The sequence below is a fragment of the Rattus norvegicus genome, chromosome 10 (assembly GCF_036323735.1).
Source record: "Rattus norvegicus strain BN/NHsdMcwi chromosome 10, GRCr8, whole genome shotgun sequence".
Classification (NCBI taxonomy): Eukaryota; Metazoa; Chordata; class Mammalia; order Rodentia; family Muridae; genus Rattus; species Rattus norvegicus.
In genome coordinates this window covers 75964122-75986627 of record NC_086028.1, presented here as the reverse complement: position 1 = coordinate 75986627, position 22506 = coordinate 75964122, and the positions used below count along the sequence as shown (strand labels likewise).

The following is a 22506-nucleotide window of genomic DNA, read 5'->3' as shown; positions in this document are numbered from 1 at the left end:
TCTTCTCCTCACTCCTCATGGTCTCTTCTCAGCCCCCAAGTCTACTGTATTTCTCCTCTTACGGATTTGTGAAGTCATATATTGTAACATTAACATATTTGATATTTTTGAAATTATCTATTTATTTAATATATTTTATATCTTTATTTTTCTTCATTTGTTTGAACTGTAGTTCTTGGGAGAAAAATATCTGTATTTGATGTATTGTTCCTTAAACACGTATGCGTCAGTTTCCCTAGCTTGCCTTCCCTCTAAATTCATTACTTGGCTTATTACCTTTTTGTTTAAAACTCTGGTTTTGGATAGCAGTGCCAACTTTGTGTTGTGGTTGCTTTCGCCTCTGTTTCTAAGGATAGGGATCCAGAAGAGGGCATCTGATCCCATGACAGATGGTTGTGAGCCACCATGTGGCTGCTGGGAATTGAACTCAGGACCTCTCAAAGAGCAGCCAGAGTTTTTAACCGCTGAGCCATCTCTCCAGGCCCAGTATGTTTTTTAAAAGTCTGCTTAATCCAACATTTACAAACTTATTTGAGCAAAGACTCTCTGCTTGCTAAAGCATAATACAAAACATAAGAGTAATCATTTGGGGCAACAAAGGATTAAAAACAAACAGGGTCCTACTTTATAACCCAAGCTATTCTTTGCTGTAAAGCTTAGCCTGTCAAACTCATGGTAATTCTCGGGCTTCAGCCTTCCACATTCTGGGGTTCCAGGAGTATGACACTGTACCCACTCAGCCCATGAGTTTCAGCCATCAATGTGGGTTTATTTAATTTAGAATATTTTACTTAACTTTGTGACATTTTGCTCAGCATTCTTGGGGTCCTCCCCTTTCATTGGACTAGTTGTCTAAAATGAAGAGCTTTCATCATACTTGATAAACAAAAGTAGTATTCATGGCATCCTACTAGTATAGGACAATAAAAGAAAAATCAATTATTGGACTTTGTATGTAGTAATACTTTAAAAAACCCACATAATTGATCCATTTTGAGACATAAAATCTGTAGCTTGTGTTGCTAACAAGTATGTCAAGTTAAAATTTAAAAAGAAATAGCAAAGCAAAAGGGCATGTGGCAGCACCTTTCAAATTTGCTGTAGCAATATTTCTAGTTTCACACGGTCTTCCCAAACCTGTTCCATGCCCTAAAATGAAGTGATTTGCCACTTTCCTTACCCATCAGTAGCAAACAATCCCTCATTAAAAATGTATGTGGAAACATTCCATTTAAGTATGTGAATTATATATTATTCCATTAAGAACGGAAGTCTTTTGGTCTTGGTGTGTGGGCGCAGATGTGGAGTGGTTGGTGGGCGCAGATGTGGAGTGGTTGGTGGGCACAGATGTGGAGTGGTTGGTGGGCACAGATGTGGAGTGGTTTGTGGGCGCAGATGTGGAGTGGTTGGTGGGCGCAGATGTGGAGTGGTTGGTGGGCACAGATGTGGAGTGGTTGGTGGGCACAGATGTGGAGTGGTTGGTGGGCACAGATGTGGAGTGGTTGGTGGGCACAGATGTGGAGTGGTTGGTGGGCGCAGATGTGGAGTGGTTGGTGGGCACAGATGTGGAGTGGTTGGTGGGTGCGGATGTGGAGTGGTTGGTGGGCACAGATGTGGAGTGGTTGGTGGGCGCAGATGTGGAGTGGTTGGTGGGTGCCGATGTGGAGTGGTTGGTGGGTGCCAATGTGGAGTGGTTGGTGGGTGCCGATGTGGAGTGGTTGGTGGGTGCGGATGTGGAGTGGTTGGTGGGTGCCGATGTGGAGTGGTTGGTGGGTGCCAATGTGGAGTGGTTGGTGGGTGCCGATGTGGAGTGGTTGGTGGGTGCGGATGTGGAGTGGTTGGTGGGCACAGATGTGGAGTGGTTGGTGGGTGCGGATGTGGAGTGGTTGGTGGGTGCCGATGTGGAGTGGTTTTTAAATATGATGGTTGCATGCCGGTTGCTGTTCTGATGCCAGAACCCAGGGCTGTGTGTGTATTGCTCTGCACAGTGAGGACACTTGTGTAATGAGTCAACATTAGAGTCCAGCCCATGCTCAACTCTGACACGGATCAGCTTGATAACAAAGACTGTACAATATTTAACTTTAATTTCCTTCTTGTGCTTTTTGTAAGCACTACATAAAGATCCGGTGTGAACAAAGCTGTCCTTAATTTCTTTTGCCAAATGTGTTTTTTTTTTTAAACCTATTTAACCTTCTTTATTCTCATCAACAACCATGGCTAAAACAATGAACTTTGAGCATTCTTCTGTGGAGAGAAATGACTAGGAGCCTCTGTTTAAAGATAAATATTTATTATTGTGACCAGCAAAGGTTGACTTAGGATAAAAAAAGAATAATTCTCTAGATTCTTAGTTTTTACTGTTTTTAATTTTCTTATACCTGTATGAACTATGGGGACCAGTGGCAGATCAACCCCGGCTGTTGAGACATAAGCACCACCTTCCCATAAAACTGCAGGAGATTCTGGAGGCCCAGCATGAGCTTAGGTTGTCATTGGAGATGAGTGTCCAGTTGGAATTATGGACAGGAAGGGATTACCTGCAGAGTATGTGCTGAGCACATCGCAGTACTGGCAGAAGTACATAGTGAATATCCAGGATCTGGCCCTACCCCCTTCTTCCTATAACCTGCCAGCCAGCGCTGCTAGTTGAACCCTGTCAGAAACCAGTGACCAGTGAGGTCCTGATGATACAGCCGCCAGAACAGGAGAGGGTGGTGTGCGCTCATTGGATCTGGAAGACGAACTGAAGACGAACCGATGGAAGGTAGTTAGCCAATAGGAGAAGTCTCCACTCAAAACTGGTTGGGCCAATTCTGCGCATCCACCTAACCAGGGGCTGTTTGCTGGCATTAAGGCCTCTTGTCTCCCGTCCTTCTGCTCACACTTTACCAGAGACTCCATTCATATGCATCTCGTTCTCTGTGTCCTTTTGTCTGAAATCTACCTCCGTGGAAGTCCTTCTCTCTTCCTCCAGCCCAAGCTGTCTCACAGGGCTCCTGTGTTTCCTGAGATGGCTGGTAGATGAGATTTCCAGGCTGAGATTTCCTGGTAGATGGCTGCCTCTCTTTTTCCTCACTGCTGTGCGACTGTGGACTTAGAACTTCACCGGGTGGAGACCGGATTCTTTTTTGCCTGAATGGAGATGGAGGCTTGAGAGGCTGCAGTCAGTCTGATGTAAGTGTCTGATTTGAGCATAGGAAAAAAGAATTGCAATGTATCTTTCCTGGATTTGCTTCCTCGGTGTTGTCTGCATGACTTTGGACACTTTGCTCGTACCCTGAATAGCTGGTTTTCTTCTTGGTACTTCCCCTTTCTGAGTGCCCCCTGCCCGCTTCCTCTTTACTTCCTTTTTCCATTTTTAAGACAAGATCCTGTGGTGCTGGCCAGTCTGGCCTTGCACCGGCAGCCTGCCAGCCTCAGCTTTTTGAGTCGAGCCACTGGTATATGACATGCCTAGTGGGCTTTCTTTTCTTGCTTTGCCCAGCCTCTCTGGGACGGAGAAAAAGGATAAAGGGAACTTGGATTTCGAAAGTAGAAATAGAGAGAGCTTTAAGTTAGCTTACTGGAGAAATATAAGATCTTGAGAAACTAAAATTTGATCCTCAGAAGATAATTTGTAAACCATTTGGTGGAGGTGGTGGGGACCCTGAAAGTAAAGAAAAGGGCCAAAGAAAAGGAAGGAAAAGCACTTGGGTTTTTTGGGTTTTTTTTTTGACCATTCTCATTGTTTTTATCATTTGTAAGACATGGAGCAGAACAGACTTTTCTAGTGTCTTAGAGTCTGTCTTCTTCCCTTTGGAGATGAAGTGGAGTAGTTAGAAAGGGACCGGTTTGTGCGCAGGGTAGCACACGATGTAGCGTTGGATAAACAACCTGCTCCCCCAGTCAAATGTCTGTTGGGACCAATTCACTTCTGGTTTGGAAGCCATGACTGACTGTAGATGGCTAGCCTATGTCCCTTTGCGATGGGCCTGTATAGCTCTGTGCTTTGTTTGGAAGGTACCTCAAGCAGCAACAGAGACCTCCACTTTTGAAGTCATCAGAGCGTCACTGAGAAACACGGGGTCCCTTTTGCAAGGTCTTCGTCTTGTAGATAAAAGAGTTTCAAAGGTAACCCAGAAGCTCGAGAACACAGCAGCAGAACTAACGGCTGGCAGCTGCTGCACGGAGGGAGAGGGAGCCAAGAAAGAAAGTCAGGCTTTCTGAGTTGGAGGTCAGGAAAGGAAGCCGACTCAGCCAGCGGAATTCTGAGCAGCTGCTTGGGAGGTGGGGGAAGAGGGGGTTCCCCAGGAGTGAGAGCGCCCCCAAGTAATCAGGGCAAGCAGGCTTAGGATTCTGGCAGATGTTTGGAATGAGGAAGAGGGAGAAGAAAAAAGCTTTCAGAGTTAGAAAGGGCAGTCTTACCCCCACTCCCACTCCCCACCCCCCACCCCCCACCCCCCACCCCCCACCCCCCACCCCCCACCCCCCACCCCCGAGAGTTAGAAGCAACATTCGGAGGGAACAGTATCTAAAGTATGCATGCCGTTAAGGGGGTAGTTATTCCCTGAGTGGTCTTAACATGTTCAGGAGTATCATGTTTCTCTTCATAGTCTGGTTTCAGGCTGTTCTCCGAAGTTGTATAACAGGATTTTCCCCTTGCCCAGGAGGTTCTGTCCTTGCCCAGGCAAAGGAAAACCTTCCCTCTTTATCAGCCACTGAGTAAATCATTGAGGCGATGTTTCTTGTAATTAGCTACCAGTTCTTCGAGTTTGAAAGAGTGTTAGCAAGAACCCAGGATGTGGGGGTCCTGAGCTGATGGAGAGAGCTGGCCATCCTCACTGACCTTCAAGCCAGCTAGTGTTTGACCAGCCGTCTAACAACAGCACTCCAAATGGTTGTTTACCGAATGTGCTTTTAGGACCAGAGGAGTCAGTTAAAGTATTGGTTGAGTTGCAAATATCAATGCTTTATTGAAGAATTAATACCTGTGGACAAAGGAAGTTAGAACAGCAGTTGTGGAAGACCAGTGCGTTAGAGAGAGAGATTGTCAAGGCCCTAGACTTGGGTCATTGGAAGAGTTGTGATAAGTTCATGGGCTTGTGAGGGTTATGCTGACAAGTTGTTGAGCTTCGGAGTGAGAGTTTTTCCTTCGAGCAGACGGAGCCGCGCTTGTGTCTCTCTCACGCTGGGTGGAGAGTGCTGTGAGCGAGGAAATGTGCCGTGGACAGATAATAGACACATGGCCATACAGATATTCTTTCTGGAGACACTTGCGTGAACACATACTATTTCCCGTTTTTTTACTTTTTTCAAAGGAGCCATTTGGACGTCTTTCCTTCCTGTTTTTTGCCGCTGCAGTGTATCTTGGTTTGTGTTTTAGCATATTCCTTGTCGGTGAATGTGGAGGGCGACTACAGTCGGTGTCAGAAATGTAAAGAGATACCATTTCTTAATCCTTAAGTGTTCTATGGAAGACTCAGGGGAGACCATTGAGGGGGAGGAAGCTCTTAATGAGCCTCCTGCCCTTCAGAGCCTTTGGAATTGTTTAAGGCACTGTAGCTTAGATGCCCGACTTTGCCTTTACAAAGAGACAATTTGGGGTTCTGTGACAGACACATATGCTAACCACTACCCCCCTTTCTACTCCCTGCATCCGTAGCTGCACAAGGGTTTCATGGAGCACTTTGACCCCTGTGCTCCCCCCGCCCCCCACAGGGCTTGATCTGTGCTGTTTGCTGGTGTGGCCCTCCTCTGAGACAGACATCAATTGTAAAGATCAGCGTGGGCTGGCTTTTGAAGAGTGTGTTTTTCCACACTCTGCTTTGTAAGCCCGCTGAGATGTGCTGTTTCTTTCAAGTCTCCTCTCCATCTGTCTCTCCAAAGGGCGAAGGGAGGGTCTTCACACGACTGGGGCTGTCAATGCTGGCTGCCAATTCATTTCAATTCATTTCTACACTTTGTCTTGGGCACCTAAAAACCATTGTATTCCTTGAGTTTTTGACCTCGTTCCAGCAAGGCTTTCTGTGAACAACAAGAGGAACATTTTCTGTCCCATCGGAAACAAGCAAAGAAGGAAAAAAAAAAACCCTCTCATTCGTGGTTGGGGTTGGGGGAGGGAGGTCCTTTAGACGCTATAGGTCCTTTCTTTAGGTGATATTGGGTACTGAAAATAGTGTAAGTGTTATAGATTATATTGATTATCTGGGAAGTCTTTTAGTGACCCTTCCTTAGGCAATGACGTTGCATTTATTGACACCCTGCTGTATACTAGGCACCCTAGGGCCTCAAAGACTGTTTCCTAAGAGTGTGCTGGGGCCACCTTTGGTCTGTTGAGTACAAAGTCTTATCTCTTGCTTATAGCCAATCCCCTGCCACACCTACTTCCGGACTCCTTTTGCTTCTTCTAATGTTGCAGTGCAGAGTTGAATGGTTGCCTGAGAATAGACGCCCTAAAAGCAGAAAATATTTAAGATCTGAGGGAAAAAGAAACAAACAAACAAAACATCGACTCCATGGACAGTTGATCCGGCTTGACCCTGGGTATAATGCCTCGTTTACCTGTCACACCCCACCCCACCTCCAGCCATTCTCTCCTCTTTTTTATTTAATTTTGTTCTCTAGATATTTTTAGGTTTTTGCAGAAGTGGTGACTTCTACGTCTAAATGCCAGTTAGTGGTGGTCTGATTTATTTGTTTCTGGATCTCCTGTCAGGAGTCCCGTAATAGACTGTTTGAGGTTCTAAAAGGTTTAATGAAGCCTACACCTTCCTTGAGAAGTCAGATTGTGTACTTGCGTGATGCCTAGGCAAGTCCTCATGCTCTCCCTGTGAGAGCAGAGGCATCCCTGGTTTTTTGCCTGCTACCTTTGGGCACTGGAGAATGTAGCCCAGATGGATGGATGCTAATAGCAGCCTGGGCCCCTTAGGTTTGTCGGAAGTTGGCTAGAAGGGAGTGGGTTGCAAGGCAGCACATTTCCAGTGTCAGGGTACTTCAGAAACACTTTGGCGAGCTTGTTAAAAAAAAATGTAGATTCCCCAGACTGAGCCTCGAGGATGCTGAATCAGTTAAGTGTTCTCTGGGCGTCTATGATGCTTCTGAGGAGAAGCCAGCTGTGGGGTAATGTCTTGGCTCAGGGCAGTGAACTTAAGCAGTCCAAATAAGGTCATTATCCACAGTGAGTTTTTTAAATTCTGGCTCTGTTTATGTTGAAGGTGATGTTGCTATAAACTTTAAAGGCCGAAGCACATGTAACAGGAAGTAAAATTATGCCTTCGCGTTGTAAACGCTCACTAATAACGGCAGCCATGTTTTATGCCTACACTTTGTAGTTACAGGGCTCCAGGCCGCCTTCTTCTCTGACTTTCACTCCAGCCTGCAGGTAGATGTGGGCAAGTGATTACTAAACTAAAATGTGGAACACAAGTGATTCCTACCCACCCCACACCCCACCCCCAAATTGTTCAGTTGTTAAACAGGACTGGTCTAGATTTCCATTTAGCATTTCAGTGTCCCACATTGTCCTTTGAGAGAGAGATTACAAATATTTTTCTTTCACTGTCCTCTGATGGGGGCAGGGAGAGCTGTCCACAGTTGAAAAACCTGATGGTCCCTGGGCACCAGCATGGGAGTGACCTCTGGTGAGCGTAGATAGACCAGTGAGGTTGTTTACGGGTGGAAAGGGTGGAAGAAGAAATTTCTCTCTCTCTGTCCGACAGAAACTTTACAAGACGGGTCGGGAGATGCAGGAGAGGATCATGGACCTGCTGGTGGTAGTTGAGAATGAAGACGTGACAGTGGAACTGATTCAAGTGAACGAGGATCTGAATAATGCCATCCTCGGATACGAGAGGTGAGCAGACGGTCCGCCCCTACCCGCTTCAAGCCCTCGCTTCACCAGCGTGCTGTCACATTCCTTCCAGAGAGCCCACAAGAACATTCTTTCTGGATCCCCTTTCTCTTAGGAGGGGTGGCATGGTGAATAGAATAGTTTTCTCCTGGGTGGCTCCTGCTCCCCAGGTATGAGAGATGCTCCTCTGGGCTGAAGGGAAGACTCCCTTAGGAAGGTACTGTTATCACTGAGAATTGCTACATTAACGGCACAGTGGCTACATTTCTAACCAGCGGATGAAGGATGAGGTGAGTCTGAAATACAAAGAGGTGAGCAGGCCCACATTCAAATCCAGACGATGCGAGATGATACAGATTACCTGCCTAACGTTCTGAGCCCCACCTTTAAAAAAAGAGTATCAACCCCTTTGGAGGGGTTGATTTTTTTTTTTCCTGGAGTAAGTGAGATAATGTATATTAAAAACAGCTGACAGCAACTGGGATTAAACTCATGACTTTGTCCCTTGGAGGCACGTGAGTCACTTAATTATACACCGATACTTTCACTGATGCTCCATTAAGACTTTAAACATCACAAAGATTTTTCAAACACATACACATACGCGTGCACACATGCACATATACATGAGCACGCACACCAACACACACAGACACTCACATACACGTACACACATCAATAATGAGTAAAGAGAATGAGGAAGGCAAAGCCAGCAGCTATACGGTGGTGGTTCCTTTCTCCTTCACAGCCTCACATCCATCACCTTGTAGGGACGACAGCTTTTTATAAGAACGCTTGACTTTGAGCCCAGGCTCCATGCCCTGGACAAACTCACAAGACTTGATCTTTCCTATGACGTAAATCTCTGTAAGCAGGGAAACATCCAAGGGCAACCACGTGGTTTTCAGCGTTACTGCTGCTGTCTGGTTTTCATTTGGGAGGACTCTGTTGCCAACTGTAAGACCATTGGTTAAGCACCTCCTTTACGAAGGGGGGGGGGCTTTTGTTTATTTGGTCTGGATCAGGAACTTGGATTGCTTGTTCTGACTGGGCCCTGAACAACGTGTACCACAGTGAGTGTGGTCCTTGAATCCCAAGGTAGAGACACGGAGCTTCTAGGAAAGATGCTTGTCAGTTTTGCTATTCTGCCATGACCATCATGGTTTGAAACAACACAGATTATTGTTGTTATTGTTATTATTGTTGCTATTACTATTATTATTATTATTATTATTATTATTATTATTATTATTATATCCTAAACTAAGTCCTCCAGGTTAGGAGATATGAGCGAGTATCTCTGGGCTGGATGGCAGCTGCTAGGAGAACTGCATTTCCTTTTGGAAGCCTTAAAGGAGCCTCCACCTCCTTGCCTTTGCCTCCAGCAGAGGCTGCCTGCTTTCCCTGGCCCTCGGCCTCTTTTTTCCATTTTCAGTTCCCATGCCTGCCTCAAAACTGGTTCCCATCTTAATGCTTCCATTGCTTCTCCTGGGTCCTCCTTTTCAAGGACTATTTTTATCACCACAGTGAGCTTGTCTCTACTATCCAAGAAAATCTCCTCGCCAAGGTAGATTTGCTCACTGACTTCATTCCTGTTGTGTTCTTCAGTCCCCCAGTTGTCCTCTAGCCTGTCGTAGCCTCTGAGCTAAGAGGACCTGGGTATCATTAGAGGAGAACACGATTCTCCTTATAACAGTCTGGTCTCCAAGTCCCCACAGATTCACCTCCATCCTACCTGCAAAACACTTCCGTCCCTCCACTTGGCAAAGCACGCATTTTGCAAGAATCTAAAGCAGTGGTCCTCAGCCTTCCAAATGCTACCACCGTTTAATACAGTTCCTCAGGTTGTATTGATTTCCAACCATAAAATTATTTTTGTTGCTACTTAACTGTAGTTTTGCTGTTGTGAATCGTAATGTAGATTTTATTTTATTTTTTTTTAAGAGACAGAGTTTTTGCCAAAAGCGGTCCCAACCCACAGGTTGAAAACTACTTATCTAAAACATAAGTGTGTTCAAGTACAGAATAAAGTTTTAAAATATTTAGGTATTTGGAGTCAGTGTGTCTTAATGGGAATACCGTAAGTTTCTGTAGCAAATTTTGATTTGCAAGCCGGTTCCATGTCTGCTGTCTATGGTATCACTCTGTGGAGCTATCTGGTTTTGCCCCTAAGAGCCCATTTGTGAAGAAATGGCTCAAAGGCTCTTCCTGTTTAGCAGACAAAACCCAGAGGTTCAGAAAATCAGACCCACAGGCATGTAGGGAGTGGAGAGTAATGTGGACTTCTTCAACATCACTAGTCCACCTCTCCCCTACCGTCCTAACTGCTTCTCTTTTACCTCGGTGGTCAAGCAATGGAAGAGAAAGCCAACAGTGTAAAAGGACGGTCTTCGCTTTAGGATCAAGTATCTTTAGGACGGCACACTGAACACTGACTTTTTATACACTGAAATACATGTTAATTCCCTGACAAGTTTATACCTAAATATAATTCATCCCAGTTACTCTCTCCCTCAGCTCAGTCTTATCTCTCTTGTAACCATCAACCCTCCCCCCCACACACATGCACATGAATGTGTGCGCACACACAAGTACACATATATGCACATACATACCTTTCCTAAATTCATAACGTGTATGTTTTGTTAAATGTCCCATTTAGTTTAATCAGGCCCATCGTCTGACTGTTGGATTAATTTCATGAAAATTACTTTTATAATGACAAAGTAAGAAACAATCTTACATTTGAAAGTAGGAACTGGCAAGGGTGTTCCTGATTTTTATGAAAATACTTCATAGGTATTGAAAGTTACAGATCTAAGGGGCTATAAAAATACAACACAATTGAATTGGGATATGGAATTGCATAAAATATAATTTCAACCAAGTTTATATGTAACGAGACATCACGGCACATGCCTATAGTTCTAGCGTTTCAAGCTCAGATGGGAAGATCATAGATCTAGCCCGTCCTGCATAGCAAAGTACTATCTCCAAGTAGATAGATGATAGATAGATAGATAGATAGATAGATAGATAGATAGATAGATAGAATGAATCAGCTTAGAAATTACACATACCGTAGTAGTATTATTACTAATAAGGCTAATTTCTAGAAAATAGGATGTATTAAGTGTTTTAAAAGGGTTGGTACTCTGTTTACTATAAGGAAGGGTTTGGTGGCTGTTTCGTGGTGTGGGGGACTGAATGCTGAGCTTTAAACTCTAAGCTATGTCCCCACCCCTGGAAGAGTTACTAGATGTATTTTCCAGGAATTGAGTAAGGGGGAGGCTCAGCCCTGCTGCAGGGCTGTCAGTGTATTTAATAATGCTAGGCTTTCTTTGATAAGTGACATGACTGCTAATTTCAACAGGTTTACTCGAAACCAGCAAAGGCTTTTGGAACAGAAGAGGAACCCGACGGAAGCCAATGTAAGTGATTAGAAACGTCCTAAGGTAAATGACCCAGCATCTTACTAACTATGTTTCAGGAAGCAGATTCCCTAAAAACAGCTCTTTAGGTTGTCACACACATTGACAACCTGCAGTGGGTTCGGTGGCCTGGTTTCCTCTAAAGCCTTCTAAGTAAGCAAGGACTCCGGTGCTTAGGAAAATGTACTTTATGCTACGGTGGCCTTGTGGCTGAAGTTTGCCTGGAAAAATATCCAAAGGAATGTGTGTGGAGAGAGAATGTAAAGCCACATGATTTTCCCCTCCTCCATTGTAGCTTTGTTTGCTTTGTTTGCAGACTTCCAGCGAACCCTCTGCTCCTTCCTGCGATCTCCTCAACCTAGGTCCCGTGGCGCCAGTGCCTGTGTCCAGTGAGGGACCACTCAACTCCGTGAACGCTCAGCTTTCCGGCCTAAGTAAATAAGCAATGGGCCTTCTCTGACCAGCAGAGGAGGCTGATGGGAAATAGCTCGCCTGGGTGTCCTAGTTGACTACTTCCTGAGAAGGACAGAAGTCAGTTTGTCAGAGAACTATCGTCAGGAGATGGAATCACTTCTCTGTCAAATGGTGGGGCTAGACCCAGCGAACGAGTGGGGTGTGTCAGGGAGGGTTTGGAACTCATCCCAGTCACCTTAGTAGAATTTACCTGACTTGTCAGAAGTTTTATTCCCTGCTTGCTGGTAGGTAAATCTCTTCTGAACATAAACTGTTATTGTTAGAGTTCTCTGCTGTACCACAGTATCAGATAAGGGACTGATTGATGCAGATAGGAGAATTCAGGAATCTGAGGCAAGACCAAATGGTAGTTAAATGTGAAGGTGGTGAGGAAAGCCAGTTCTGCCAGTAACCTTTGAGCCTTTCCTATTTTCGGAAGAGAGGCAATGGTTTGAAATGAAATGGTATTTGCAGAATGCACTGTAGGCTTGGAGTAGCCTTCCCTACCTGGGGGTATCTTCTATCCTTATTTCCAACAGGTTTTCTTACGCTACAAAATGAACACAACGAAAAAAATATCTACAATCTGAGTTCAGCCAAACCATAATTTGCTTTTCGCTTACATTCGTGTTTCCACAGCTAGAGTAGTCAGTATTGAGTTTGTGGCTTCCTCGCAGCCTCCTTCATTTCTGAAGTATTGGTGGCTTGCTTATATGAGCCAGTGAGCTCTGTGGAACTGCTTGATTTGGAGAGTTTTCATGGGTTTTTGTTTTGGATTTGGGGCAACAGAAGGTAATTATTCCCTTTCAGTGTCTTAATATTATGGGAACTTAAGAGCTTAGAGGTAAAGCTCCGTAGAAATTGTAGCTGGCCACTTTTGCGCTAGGTTAGAAGACGTGCAGCCCTTTCCATTTTGAATGAGTTTGAGACTTTGCAATACCCCACACATAATATTTTCCATTTATGAAAGCCTCTTTCTGTGGCAGGGATTGTCTGCCCTTGTCTCTTTTTCTGTCTCTTATAAATAATGGTGTTTAGTCTCCTTTAGAAGAAACCCTATGATTTTATGGAGACAGAAGTATCTAAATTAACCTCTTTTTTAACTGTGGAAAATTGAACATAATAATAACGGTAAACATGAACATGATAAAAATTGACTTAAAAAAATCAAACAAATGCATTTTATATTCTAGATGTCAGCTCTCAGAGTCCTGTTATAACAAACAACTTGTATCCCAGTCTTCAGCCACAGATGGATTTACTAGCATCAGAAGATACAGAAGTACCCACCTTGTAAGTATATCAGTAATACCAGAGGAGTTAATGCTGTGGTATTCTGGTTACTTATGTAAGAAAACATGGTGTTGTGTGACACTGTTTCTGGGGAGATGTGACCAAGCATCTACTCACCCTAGATAGGGAACCTACAACAGACCAAAGTAAAAATACCACTGAAGTCCAATGTGGTGAACCATGAGTTTTATTGGGGTTAAGTAACCCCAGGAATATGGGTGAAGGGTAATTTACAGGAGCAGAAATGACTCAAAGATGCTGCATCACCAAAAAGCCTACCTCAGCATGGGTGACAGGTCATGAAAGCTGGAAATCACTGTACAAACCTGAGTCATCTCAACAGGATAGTGACTCTCTTCCAGGCACCTCAGGTCAGTGCCTCCTTTAGGCAGATCAGCTTATTTCTGTTTCTCCCACGTAGCTTAGCGGTCTCAGCTTCTTCCAGGTGACTCTGCTGGTCTACACCTCTTCTAGGCAGCTCATCTTGTCTGAGAGTGTCTTTCAGCAGTCTTTATGGCTGACATGCTGGGAGAGGGCGGGGCCTACTGATTCTGGTCAGTTTCAGTGACTTCCTGAAGCTATAGAGATTACTTTCTAAGCATAAGGAGATGCCTTGCAGGATGGAATGGTAAACTCCCCTTAGAACATCCCATTGTGTCGCTTCCCCTTCAGCATCCTGTGTTTTAAGGAACCTCCCTCCAAGATGGACGTTTTAAATCTTAGAGGAAACTGCTGTACAACACATGGTACCGAAGAATAGAGACTTTACAGCCAGACAGACCTTTCGTCAGAATCTTGGCCTTGCTTCCTTTTAGCAGTTGAGCACAGTATGAAATTCTTAGCCAGTGTGAGTTGTCACTTTCCTCTAAGAATACTTCTTAGGAGTCACAGAAAGATCATGCAATGTAAGTAAAATTCTTAATGTGGAACCCCATCATAAACTGTCCGTATGTCTCTTTCTCTGGTTTTGTTCTTGGTAGTCAGTTATGGGAAATACAGTGACCAAGGAAGATGAGAATTGATTTTGGTGAGGGTAAGGGCCGCACTAACTTCACGACATGCCTATGTACAACAGTGCTCTATATACCCTGTGCTGAGTTTAGTTTGTTTTGTTTGATTAGTACTCCTTTGGTACAGATAGGAGGCTGGGTCTTAGAGATGGTACTGGCCAAAATCCACATAGTAAATTAGCAAGGTTGCCAAAACAGAAATACCAGTGGCTCACAAAGAAATACCAGTGGCTCACAAACATGTGCAGTGCTTTTCAGAGTTCTGAGAGAACAGGAAAACACCCAAGGTTGTTTGGTTGTCTAGTTGGTTTTATTTATTCTTTTCTTTTAGAGTGATTCACTCTATAGCACAGACTGACCCAGAACTCATAAATCCACAGCAATCTTCCTACCTCCATCTCCCAAGAGCAGGGCTCATGGTCATGAACCACCCTGTCTCGTACCATGTTATATTGTTTTCGGCCCTCAGATTGGCCAGAGTTGAAGCGTTTGATAGGAACTTGTTGGCTGCAAAACAGATAGACTCACAAACTCCGGTAACTTTATAAGGGACAAGTGACAGCGTCTCCTAAAATCAACACTCTATTTCCTTTGGACCTGCAATCTTAAATTAGGGTTAGAAAATTAGCCGCTTTCCTGTCATCTTGCTAAGCTTGCTGGGAAACATGAGAATCCATGAGTAATACAGAAAAATTTGCAGCAACTGTCTCCATGAAAGTCTTTAAAGAAGCCAAATCTCAGCTACTGGTGTTTAGTTACGTCTAATCTGTCAGCTCCTAGTCCGGTGTGCTGAGGATCACTAGAACGACGGCTGACGTCACACATCGAACTTGAAAACGCAGGACACATATATCACAGTGCCAGCCCCCAAGTTCTGACTCAGTATCACGATAAAATCTTCGTTTTTCTCTTCATCCCAGGAGAATTATAAACCAGTGGTTTCAAAACAAACAAACAAATACCATGGCGTCCAACAGTTAATTCTCTGTAGACAGTGTGCTCTGCCTTAAGCTTCTGTTTGCTTTTCTCTTTGTTAATTTTGAGCAGTTCGTGATGCATGGGTATGGTTTCTCTGGACATATTTGTGTCGGATTGGCTGAGTACAACCATAGTTCCCTATGGTTGCCATTACAAATTCCCACAAACTGGGTGGTTTAAAACCACAGGTTTTATTATCTCATAGTTACGCAAGCTAGATGTCTGGATTTCAGTCCGTCTCGAATTTTTCAATAACTGCCCTCCGGCTCTTCCTCATTCGGGTGACTTGGTATTTCTTGGCTTCGCTGGTTTTTATTGCCTATTCCAATTTCTGCCTCACATTTTCTATGCTCACCGCCCATTGACTTGAAGCCCAATCCCATCATCCAGGTGAAAATTCCTTACTACATGCACGGAGTCCTCGTTTCTGAATAAGACAACACAGGTGCCAGGCCTTGTGACTTGGACATGCTTTTCGAGAGGACGGATAGCATTCAGTTCACTGCATGGGCTCTCCGGCATCTTATGAGTTTATGGCTTTCACCAAACTACCTTTGGGGGGCTTACTTGTTCATATTTATTTTCAGTGCTACACACAGTGTGCTTTCCTGCTGGGACTCTGCCAACAGTTGTTGGCTCTGTACCATCTCCTGAGTGTTTTAGGGCTGCCTAGTTAGTCTCTTTCCCTCTTGTTCAAACTGGAGCACTGTCTGTGATGTATGTTCAGGTTCACCAACTGCTCTGTCATCTCCACTTTACAATGAAACTGAGTCTGGATTGGTTGCTAATTTTCATTTCTTTATGTCTTCTACTTGTTAGCTGACATTCTCTCTCTCTCTCTCTTTCTCTCTCTCTCCCCCTCCCTCTCCCCCTCCCTCCCTCCCTCTCTCCCTCCCACCGTCCCTTTCTTTCTTTAAAAGTATTACTGTGTGTTTCTTCTTGGCATATTTGCACTACAATAGCTTCTTTAAAATCTCCTTGGGATAACTTCAGCATCCATTTCCTCTAGATATTCATTTCTGTTGGCTGCCATCTTACGACATTAATTTTTTGTGTTCTTTATAGGCCTAGTCATTTTGAATTATATCTTTAGCATTAGTATACGCTTGGTTTTGGTAGAATGTCATCTGTAATGTTGATTCTTTGGTTTTAGTAAGCAAAGAACGTGTTTAGATTCACTTCACAATTTCAGCCTGCCTCTGTATCTGGGGCTCAAAAGTCAGCTGAATTCTCTAACCCTTGCTGTGCATTTCAAATCTGTCCCGCCATGTACCGAGTTGAAGTCAACCAAGAAGTCTAGTAGCAGTTAGCATCTGTGTTCTCAGTATTTTGACATCATTATGGAGACTGGATTCGTGAACATTCACGGGTCAATCTTAGGAGTTCACAACAACCTTACAAGAAAGTTTTCCTGAGTTCCCCAGCCAGATAGTAGGAGAGAAAGGAACAACAGCCCTCCTCATGCTGTTGAAGTCATAGCGCTGTCCACTGGAGAGGAAGTTTCCCTCATTCTAGACTTTCATCTCGTATCAGTCCACGTTGTCCCTGGAGCCAGGGCAGCCACCATGGGCTTGGCTATGTTTGGGATGTAAGGAAGGTCAGAGGCAGCTAGGGGTATCTTTCTTGCTCCCTGCATGCAAGTGGATGTTTTCCTTTCAATGTTCTTATCCCTTAGGCCTGCATTTGGGGTTCAGGCTGCATTTAAATCTAGAGACTACCAAAAAAGGGTAAATTCAACAGTAGTTCATTGGAACTTAGATTTTGGTCATCTTTCCCAGTCAGTAATTTTTCACATTCTTGACTGGCTTCTGGGTTTGTTTTGTTTTGTTTCCAGCTTTTATAGTGGCATTCTGTAAGAGTAATGGGATACAAAAATGTTTTTCCCGCTCCTCTTTACCCAGAATGAGAACTCTCCCATCTCTCTTCTCTAACTTTTGCTCTGCACTGCTTCTCGTCGTTCAGGCTGTGATGGGTGTTAGCTGTGAATGGAAAGAACGAAGGCTGTGTTTGCACTGATGTCCTGTGCACGCTCCAGGGACACAGATGCGCCACTGTCGAGGGCGGATGAGTTTGCTGCCTTTGATGTTGAGTTTCACAATCTGACCTGGAAGGCACTCAGACCAGATGGCAATGGTTATCATTTTGAATGTGAAGTGGGGGTGCCATTTTTTTGTGTAGTTTTCCCGCCTTATTTTCAGAGCAGGAAAAGTCACCTCACGTTTTTGCCTTTGTGTTCTCGCTGTAGGGTAATCATGCTGTGTTATCACACTATCCTAGGTTTCCCCAGAGGACCAGCCAAAACCTCGCCTCAAGCCACACATATGATAACGTGAGTAACAAAGCCCTTTTGCTGAAGTTCTCCTAGTCAGCAGATGAGGGCGACCAAAAGCACTGTGGTTGCCTTTAAGGCTTTACTCTGCAGACCTTCAAGGTTGGCTGGCAGGGCCGTCGCTGGCGGCCTCAGTCTTTTGAAGATAGACACGTTTTATTTTACTTCTTTTAGATGGATGGTTAAAGATCATGATTTAATAATTTCTGTGCTTGGGATATATATATATAGCTTAACGGTACAGCACCTGTCTAGTATGCACAGTGCCTAAGTTTGATCTCCAGCACTGTAAGAAAAAAAAGTATATAGTTCAACATTATCTACATTTGCCAAGATCCCGAAGCTGTTCATCTCTCCCTCTCTAAACCCCTTCAAAGGGCAACAGTGTCTCTCCTGTAGTCACCCTTGGGCCTAGTTCCAGTCCTAGTCCTCCTCTTTCGTCTCTCAAAGCCCTTATCTCATTTCATTTCTTATCCCGGTCCCTTCTTCTCTCCCAGCGCTGACTTCCCTCTCTGTCTTATTTAACTTCGTTCCTCTAGGACCCTTTGTTTCTCCGTCTTTCTCCTTTGAGACAGAGTCCCCTTTAGCCACAGTGGGCCACAAACCCCTCAGCCACATCTCTTTACCGTCTAAACAGTGGGATTAAAGGCATGCATTACCATTCCTAGCTTTGGTTCCTGCCTTAAAATAACCAGGACTTGACAATCAACGAACTTTTATCTCCAGCCCAGACCCTGCTCCCTGAACCCAGAATTCATATCAAGTCTGCATTTACTCTCCTCTTCTTCTCAGGAGAGCTGGAGAGCCAGCTTCTAGCAGATTCCGTACTTCACTAAAGACTTTGCCAGGGGCTGAAAGCCTTGTAAATGTCATTGACCCCACTGTTTTCCCTTCTGCTTTAAAATATCCTAACTGTCCGCATCGCTCCACTTTCACACCCCAGTTGAAGCAGTCGTACAGTGGGTACTGTAATAACCTCTCCTGGTTTGTTTTAAGCTTTTGCCTCCCATCGATTCTCAGCAGCCCCATCCCATCTCACACAGGCCCAGATGATCCCAGATTCATCGTCAACTCTTAACAAGTCAAACCCGAGCGACTTCCAGCTAAGCCACTCATCTGCACAAACCCCACCTGCTTGCCTGCCTCACAGGTTTATACTGTGAAAGCTCGGCATGGCAACCTTACTCTCCTGCCTCACTCCGGACCTCTCTTGGCTCACTGTGCTTCAACCATGATAGCCCTCCTGACTTCAGAGCCTAGAAACCTGTGCTCTCTAATAATCAGTCAGCACTGTCTGATGGTCCCCAGAGCTGAGGCATTCATTCCCAGGCCGTCAGAGCGAGTTCCACTCTACCTCAGCTTCTCTCCTCCCATATCCTGCTTCCACCACAGAGCAGGTCACTGGACACTGATTACTATTTCGTCTGTTTTATTTCCAGTCTTACTAGTGCCCAGGACATACTTGTAGGATGAAGGAGGAAACTACAAAGTGTTTTTGATGATGACAGGGTCTTGCTATGTAGATGGGGTGAGCCTCAAGTTCATCGTCTTCCTGACCCAGCCTCTCAGGTGTGCCGGCCAAACCTAGATCAAGAAGACGTTTATCCTTATTGGTTTTTGCTTTGCTAGCATCACTGCACGCCTACTTGTAAACTGAATTTTCATTCCTGTTCAAGGCTGAGATTTCACACGCAGAGGGAGGCAGAAGCTAGACTAGGCCACCTGTTTCCAATTCTTCCTTAAAAACAGTGTTTTTTTTTTTTTTTTTTTTTTTTAATACATTTTACTTTTTCTGTGGGGAATGAAACGTGACGAGCGGGAAACCATGCGGAAAAGTAGTCCATTCTACAAGTAGTTATTGCTATAAAACGGAAGTAGTAACGATGACTCGCTCTCACCCAGCTGAGTGTCTCTGGCTCTTGGCACAGTGCCATTTGGAAGCCAGGAAATCTAAGTGAGAAAAAATGCTTGCCGTAGAATGGATGCCTGAGCATGTGTTATACTTTTCCCAGTTTCCGGATCACTCCAGTTCAGTATTGCTACAGCCAGTTAGCCTACACACTGCCCCGGCAGCGCCGTCGAGCCAGAGGCTGCCACCCTTGCCGAGCAATCATCCAGGTATGTAAGACCTTACACCTTGCGCCAAATAAATAAATCCGTGAGAAGAATTATTACCTCAAGATAGGGGAGAAATGCGGAGAGCACATTTTACGTCGAAGCTCCATGGACTCGTGAACTCAGGGTTCACCCTTTGACTCACATTAGATTATAAAAATACTTGTGAACTGAATGTTGTCACACTAAAATAAATAAAATCTTCGCTGGGGCTTGGAAAAGGTTTTATGTGTAGATCCGTGGAACTTAGTGGCATTTGAACAGTCTGTTTTGGTTGCATTTGTTAGAATCATATACTCCATATCTAAAAGAAATATCTGGTACTGTTAAATAGATATGAATTGTGCACACTCTTCACAAGCACATTGTTTACTTACTGGTCTTTTTTTTTTTTCTCTCCACCTAAAGTGTTAAAAAACAGTGCTCTCCAACCACCCAGTTACTACGAGGTAATGGAGTTTGATCCCTTAGCTCCCACTACAGAGTAAGTCATTTATAAAATTATTAATTTATGTTTCGTTGTGACTCCCTTTGATGACACAGCTAACTGAGCTTGGCCATTCATTTAACTTTGTTTAGCTCTTGGCGGAAATTGATTACCTTATTAAGAAGATTTATTCGATTTTATGGTGGCTATTCCTCTTAATGGCCTTATTGCTCTCTGAGAAAATGATAGGGTCGCACATTAAGGACGAATTGGAACCAACATTCTGCGTAGATCGGGGGTGTGTCTTTAGCTTGGGGGTTGGGGAGGCACTATTCATTGACAGCCTGTTAATGCTGCATTTTAAAAGTTTCTCCCGGAACTGAATCAAAAGACATGTAAAAGAACTTTTTGTGTTCAACATGCATGGCAAAAATATCACTAAAATGACTATTAATGTTAAAGGGGTTCTACAGCCAGGAATAGCCAAAAAGGACCCAGACTTTGAGCGCAGAGGAGACAGAAGTAGGAGAGCCACAAGCGAGGCCAGTGTAGGCTACATGGCAAGACCTTGGCCAAAAGAAAGATGAAAATTCTCCAAACTTGAAATCCTTAAGGTAGCATCATCATGTAATGATTTCCCGTTTGCCGAGCTGTATATGAGATCATCATAGGGTTTTATTATTTTATGTGTTCTATTTGCGTGCATGCATGTCAGCACACCACATGTGTACCTGTGGAAGGAAGAGGAGGGTATCAGATTCCTTATAGGCCGCTGTAACACCTCGATGTGGGTGCTGGGCATTGACCCCAGGTCCTCTGAAAAGCAGCCAATGTTAACCGCTGAGCCATCTCTCTAGCTCCGTATCATATTGTCGCGCGCCTAATGTCCCGCCAGTAAGAACGACGCGCGGCAACAGGATTCTTCGGCGAGCAAGCCTTTACTGTGTTACAGCTCTTCTCAGTGTTACAGCTCTTCTTAGTGTTACAGCTCTTCTCAGTGTTACAGCTCTTCTTAGTGTTACAGCTCTCTTGAACAGGGACCCCGAGCAGCAAAGTCGCTCGACTTATATACACAACAGTATGCTAATTATCTCTCAGGGATTGGTGGGGCATGGATCACCCCACTACTTGTCCTCCAGGGATTGGCGGAGAATGAATCACCTCATTAGCATATTAACGGTCAACTGACACCTGGTGCATAAACCGCACATGTGCAGTACCGCTGTTCACCACTAGAGGGAGCCCTAGCAAGGGGACAAGCCTGCACATGCGCAGTAAGTCGTTTATATCCAGACAAGGCTGGATGTCCGCGCCATCTTTGTTTCGCCGTGCTGCTCTCTACATCATATCACTGACCCTCTCATCCCGGTTAAAAATGCTCAAAACAAGTTTTTGGAAATTACTATTCAGAAACTGGTAACCTGGTACCAAATATTAGATATTTGGTAATCTGTATCTGGTCCCAGTGTATTAATTTTTTTTTGATCAATGCAGAATTTAAAGTGAACGTTTTAAAAATTAATTACCAATAGTTTAAAACTAAAAGAACCAGAACAGTCAGAGCCTCTCAAGCTTTGGGATACTGTAGAAACACCAGGCCTACATGTCTATATTCTGGCGAAAGTGGTGGGAGAGAGGAGTATCTGTCTCCTGTGCAGAGTATATTCTGCTGTTCACCACAGTCCACTTGAGCCATGACTGCCAATGGCCTGATACACAAGCATTAGATATCCGTCACCATTTATTAGTAAACCTTAATGGACTCTGGAGGCCTTCCTGCCCTGAGTGCCGGGATTATAGGCGTGTACCACCGCACCCAACTGCTAACATTTCCTAACCAGGATGATGGCACTTCCCCAGGTAATGCATGGTAAAAGTAGCTATGCCATTGAATATATGAGGAGAGAAACTGGTACTGAAATTCATGTCCAGCTATGTCAGGTTCCGAGCCTATTCAGATTAACAGCTTTAAGTAGGTATGTCATGTCTAGGCACCTCAGGGGAGATAGCTATCTGGTCAGTAGCAAGCTGGAGAAGTAAAACCCTCAACTCTACCACTGTGGTCCTTGCTTTCTGGAGACTTAGAGCCTTAGGTCTGTGGAAGGTCTGATTAAATCCAGGAACTTACAAGAAAAAGCATAGACTCTTGGAAATTCTGGAGCTTTCACATTACTTAGCTAGGAATCCCAAGCCAAGAATTTTCTTTTTGTCCTAGTGGGACATATATTCATCTCCGGGATACATATAATTCTCTTGTTGAACATTTCCTGTATATTGAAGGCAATGACTATTACCTAGTTTTGAACAAGACAAGCTCTCTGTTGTTATATACATCAACTGTAATGTGGAGACAGATGTAAACTGGCAGGCAAGTATTTGCCATTCGTGTCGCTTGTAAAGGGTATAGTGACTGGAGTGGACGGAACAGGAGTAACATAAATGAAGGCTAGAGGGGAGTCAGAGGAGGCAGCCTTGCCAATTGTTGCCAAGTCTACAAAAGAACTTGAATAGAAACCCAGTACAAAGTTTCAGCACAATGAGCTGGAAATGCCAAGGCAGAGAATGAAGAAAGTAATGGGGATCTGGTGCCAGATGTGGAAACTTAACTTGTGCATAGCTCGGATGAAGTCTACCCTATG

At 44.4% G+C, this 22506-nt stretch overlaps 1 protein-coding gene across 6 annotated transcripts in view; it reads left to right on the top strand.

The window, feature by feature from the left end:
* Nucleotides 1-22506, top strand: part of Tom1l1 (target of myb1 like 1 membrane trafficking protein) — a 44073-nt gene that overhangs the window by 19098 nt on the left and 2469 nt on the right. For 3 of the 6 annotated variants that reach the window (NM_001253859.1, XM_063268709.1, XM_039085577.2), the window contains 7 exons: nt 7701-7834; nt 11205-11262; nt 11579-11696; nt 12909-13008; nt 17274-17325; nt 19338-19443; nt 19849-19924. In NM_001253859.1, coding sequence (NP_001240788.1) covers nt 7701-7834; nt 11205-11262; nt 11579-11696; nt 12909-13008; nt 17274-17325; nt 19338-19443; nt 19849-19924 — 644 coding nt within the window. Of the gene's footprint in view, nt 1-2354; nt 2768-2823; nt 3178-7700; nt 7835-11204; nt 11263-11578; nt 11697-12908; nt 13009-17241; nt 17326-19337; nt 19444-19848; nt 19925-22506 lie in introns of those variants that run through there. The other 3 variants (XM_039085579.2, XM_039085578.2, XR_005489750.2) reach the window with 3 other exon arrangements.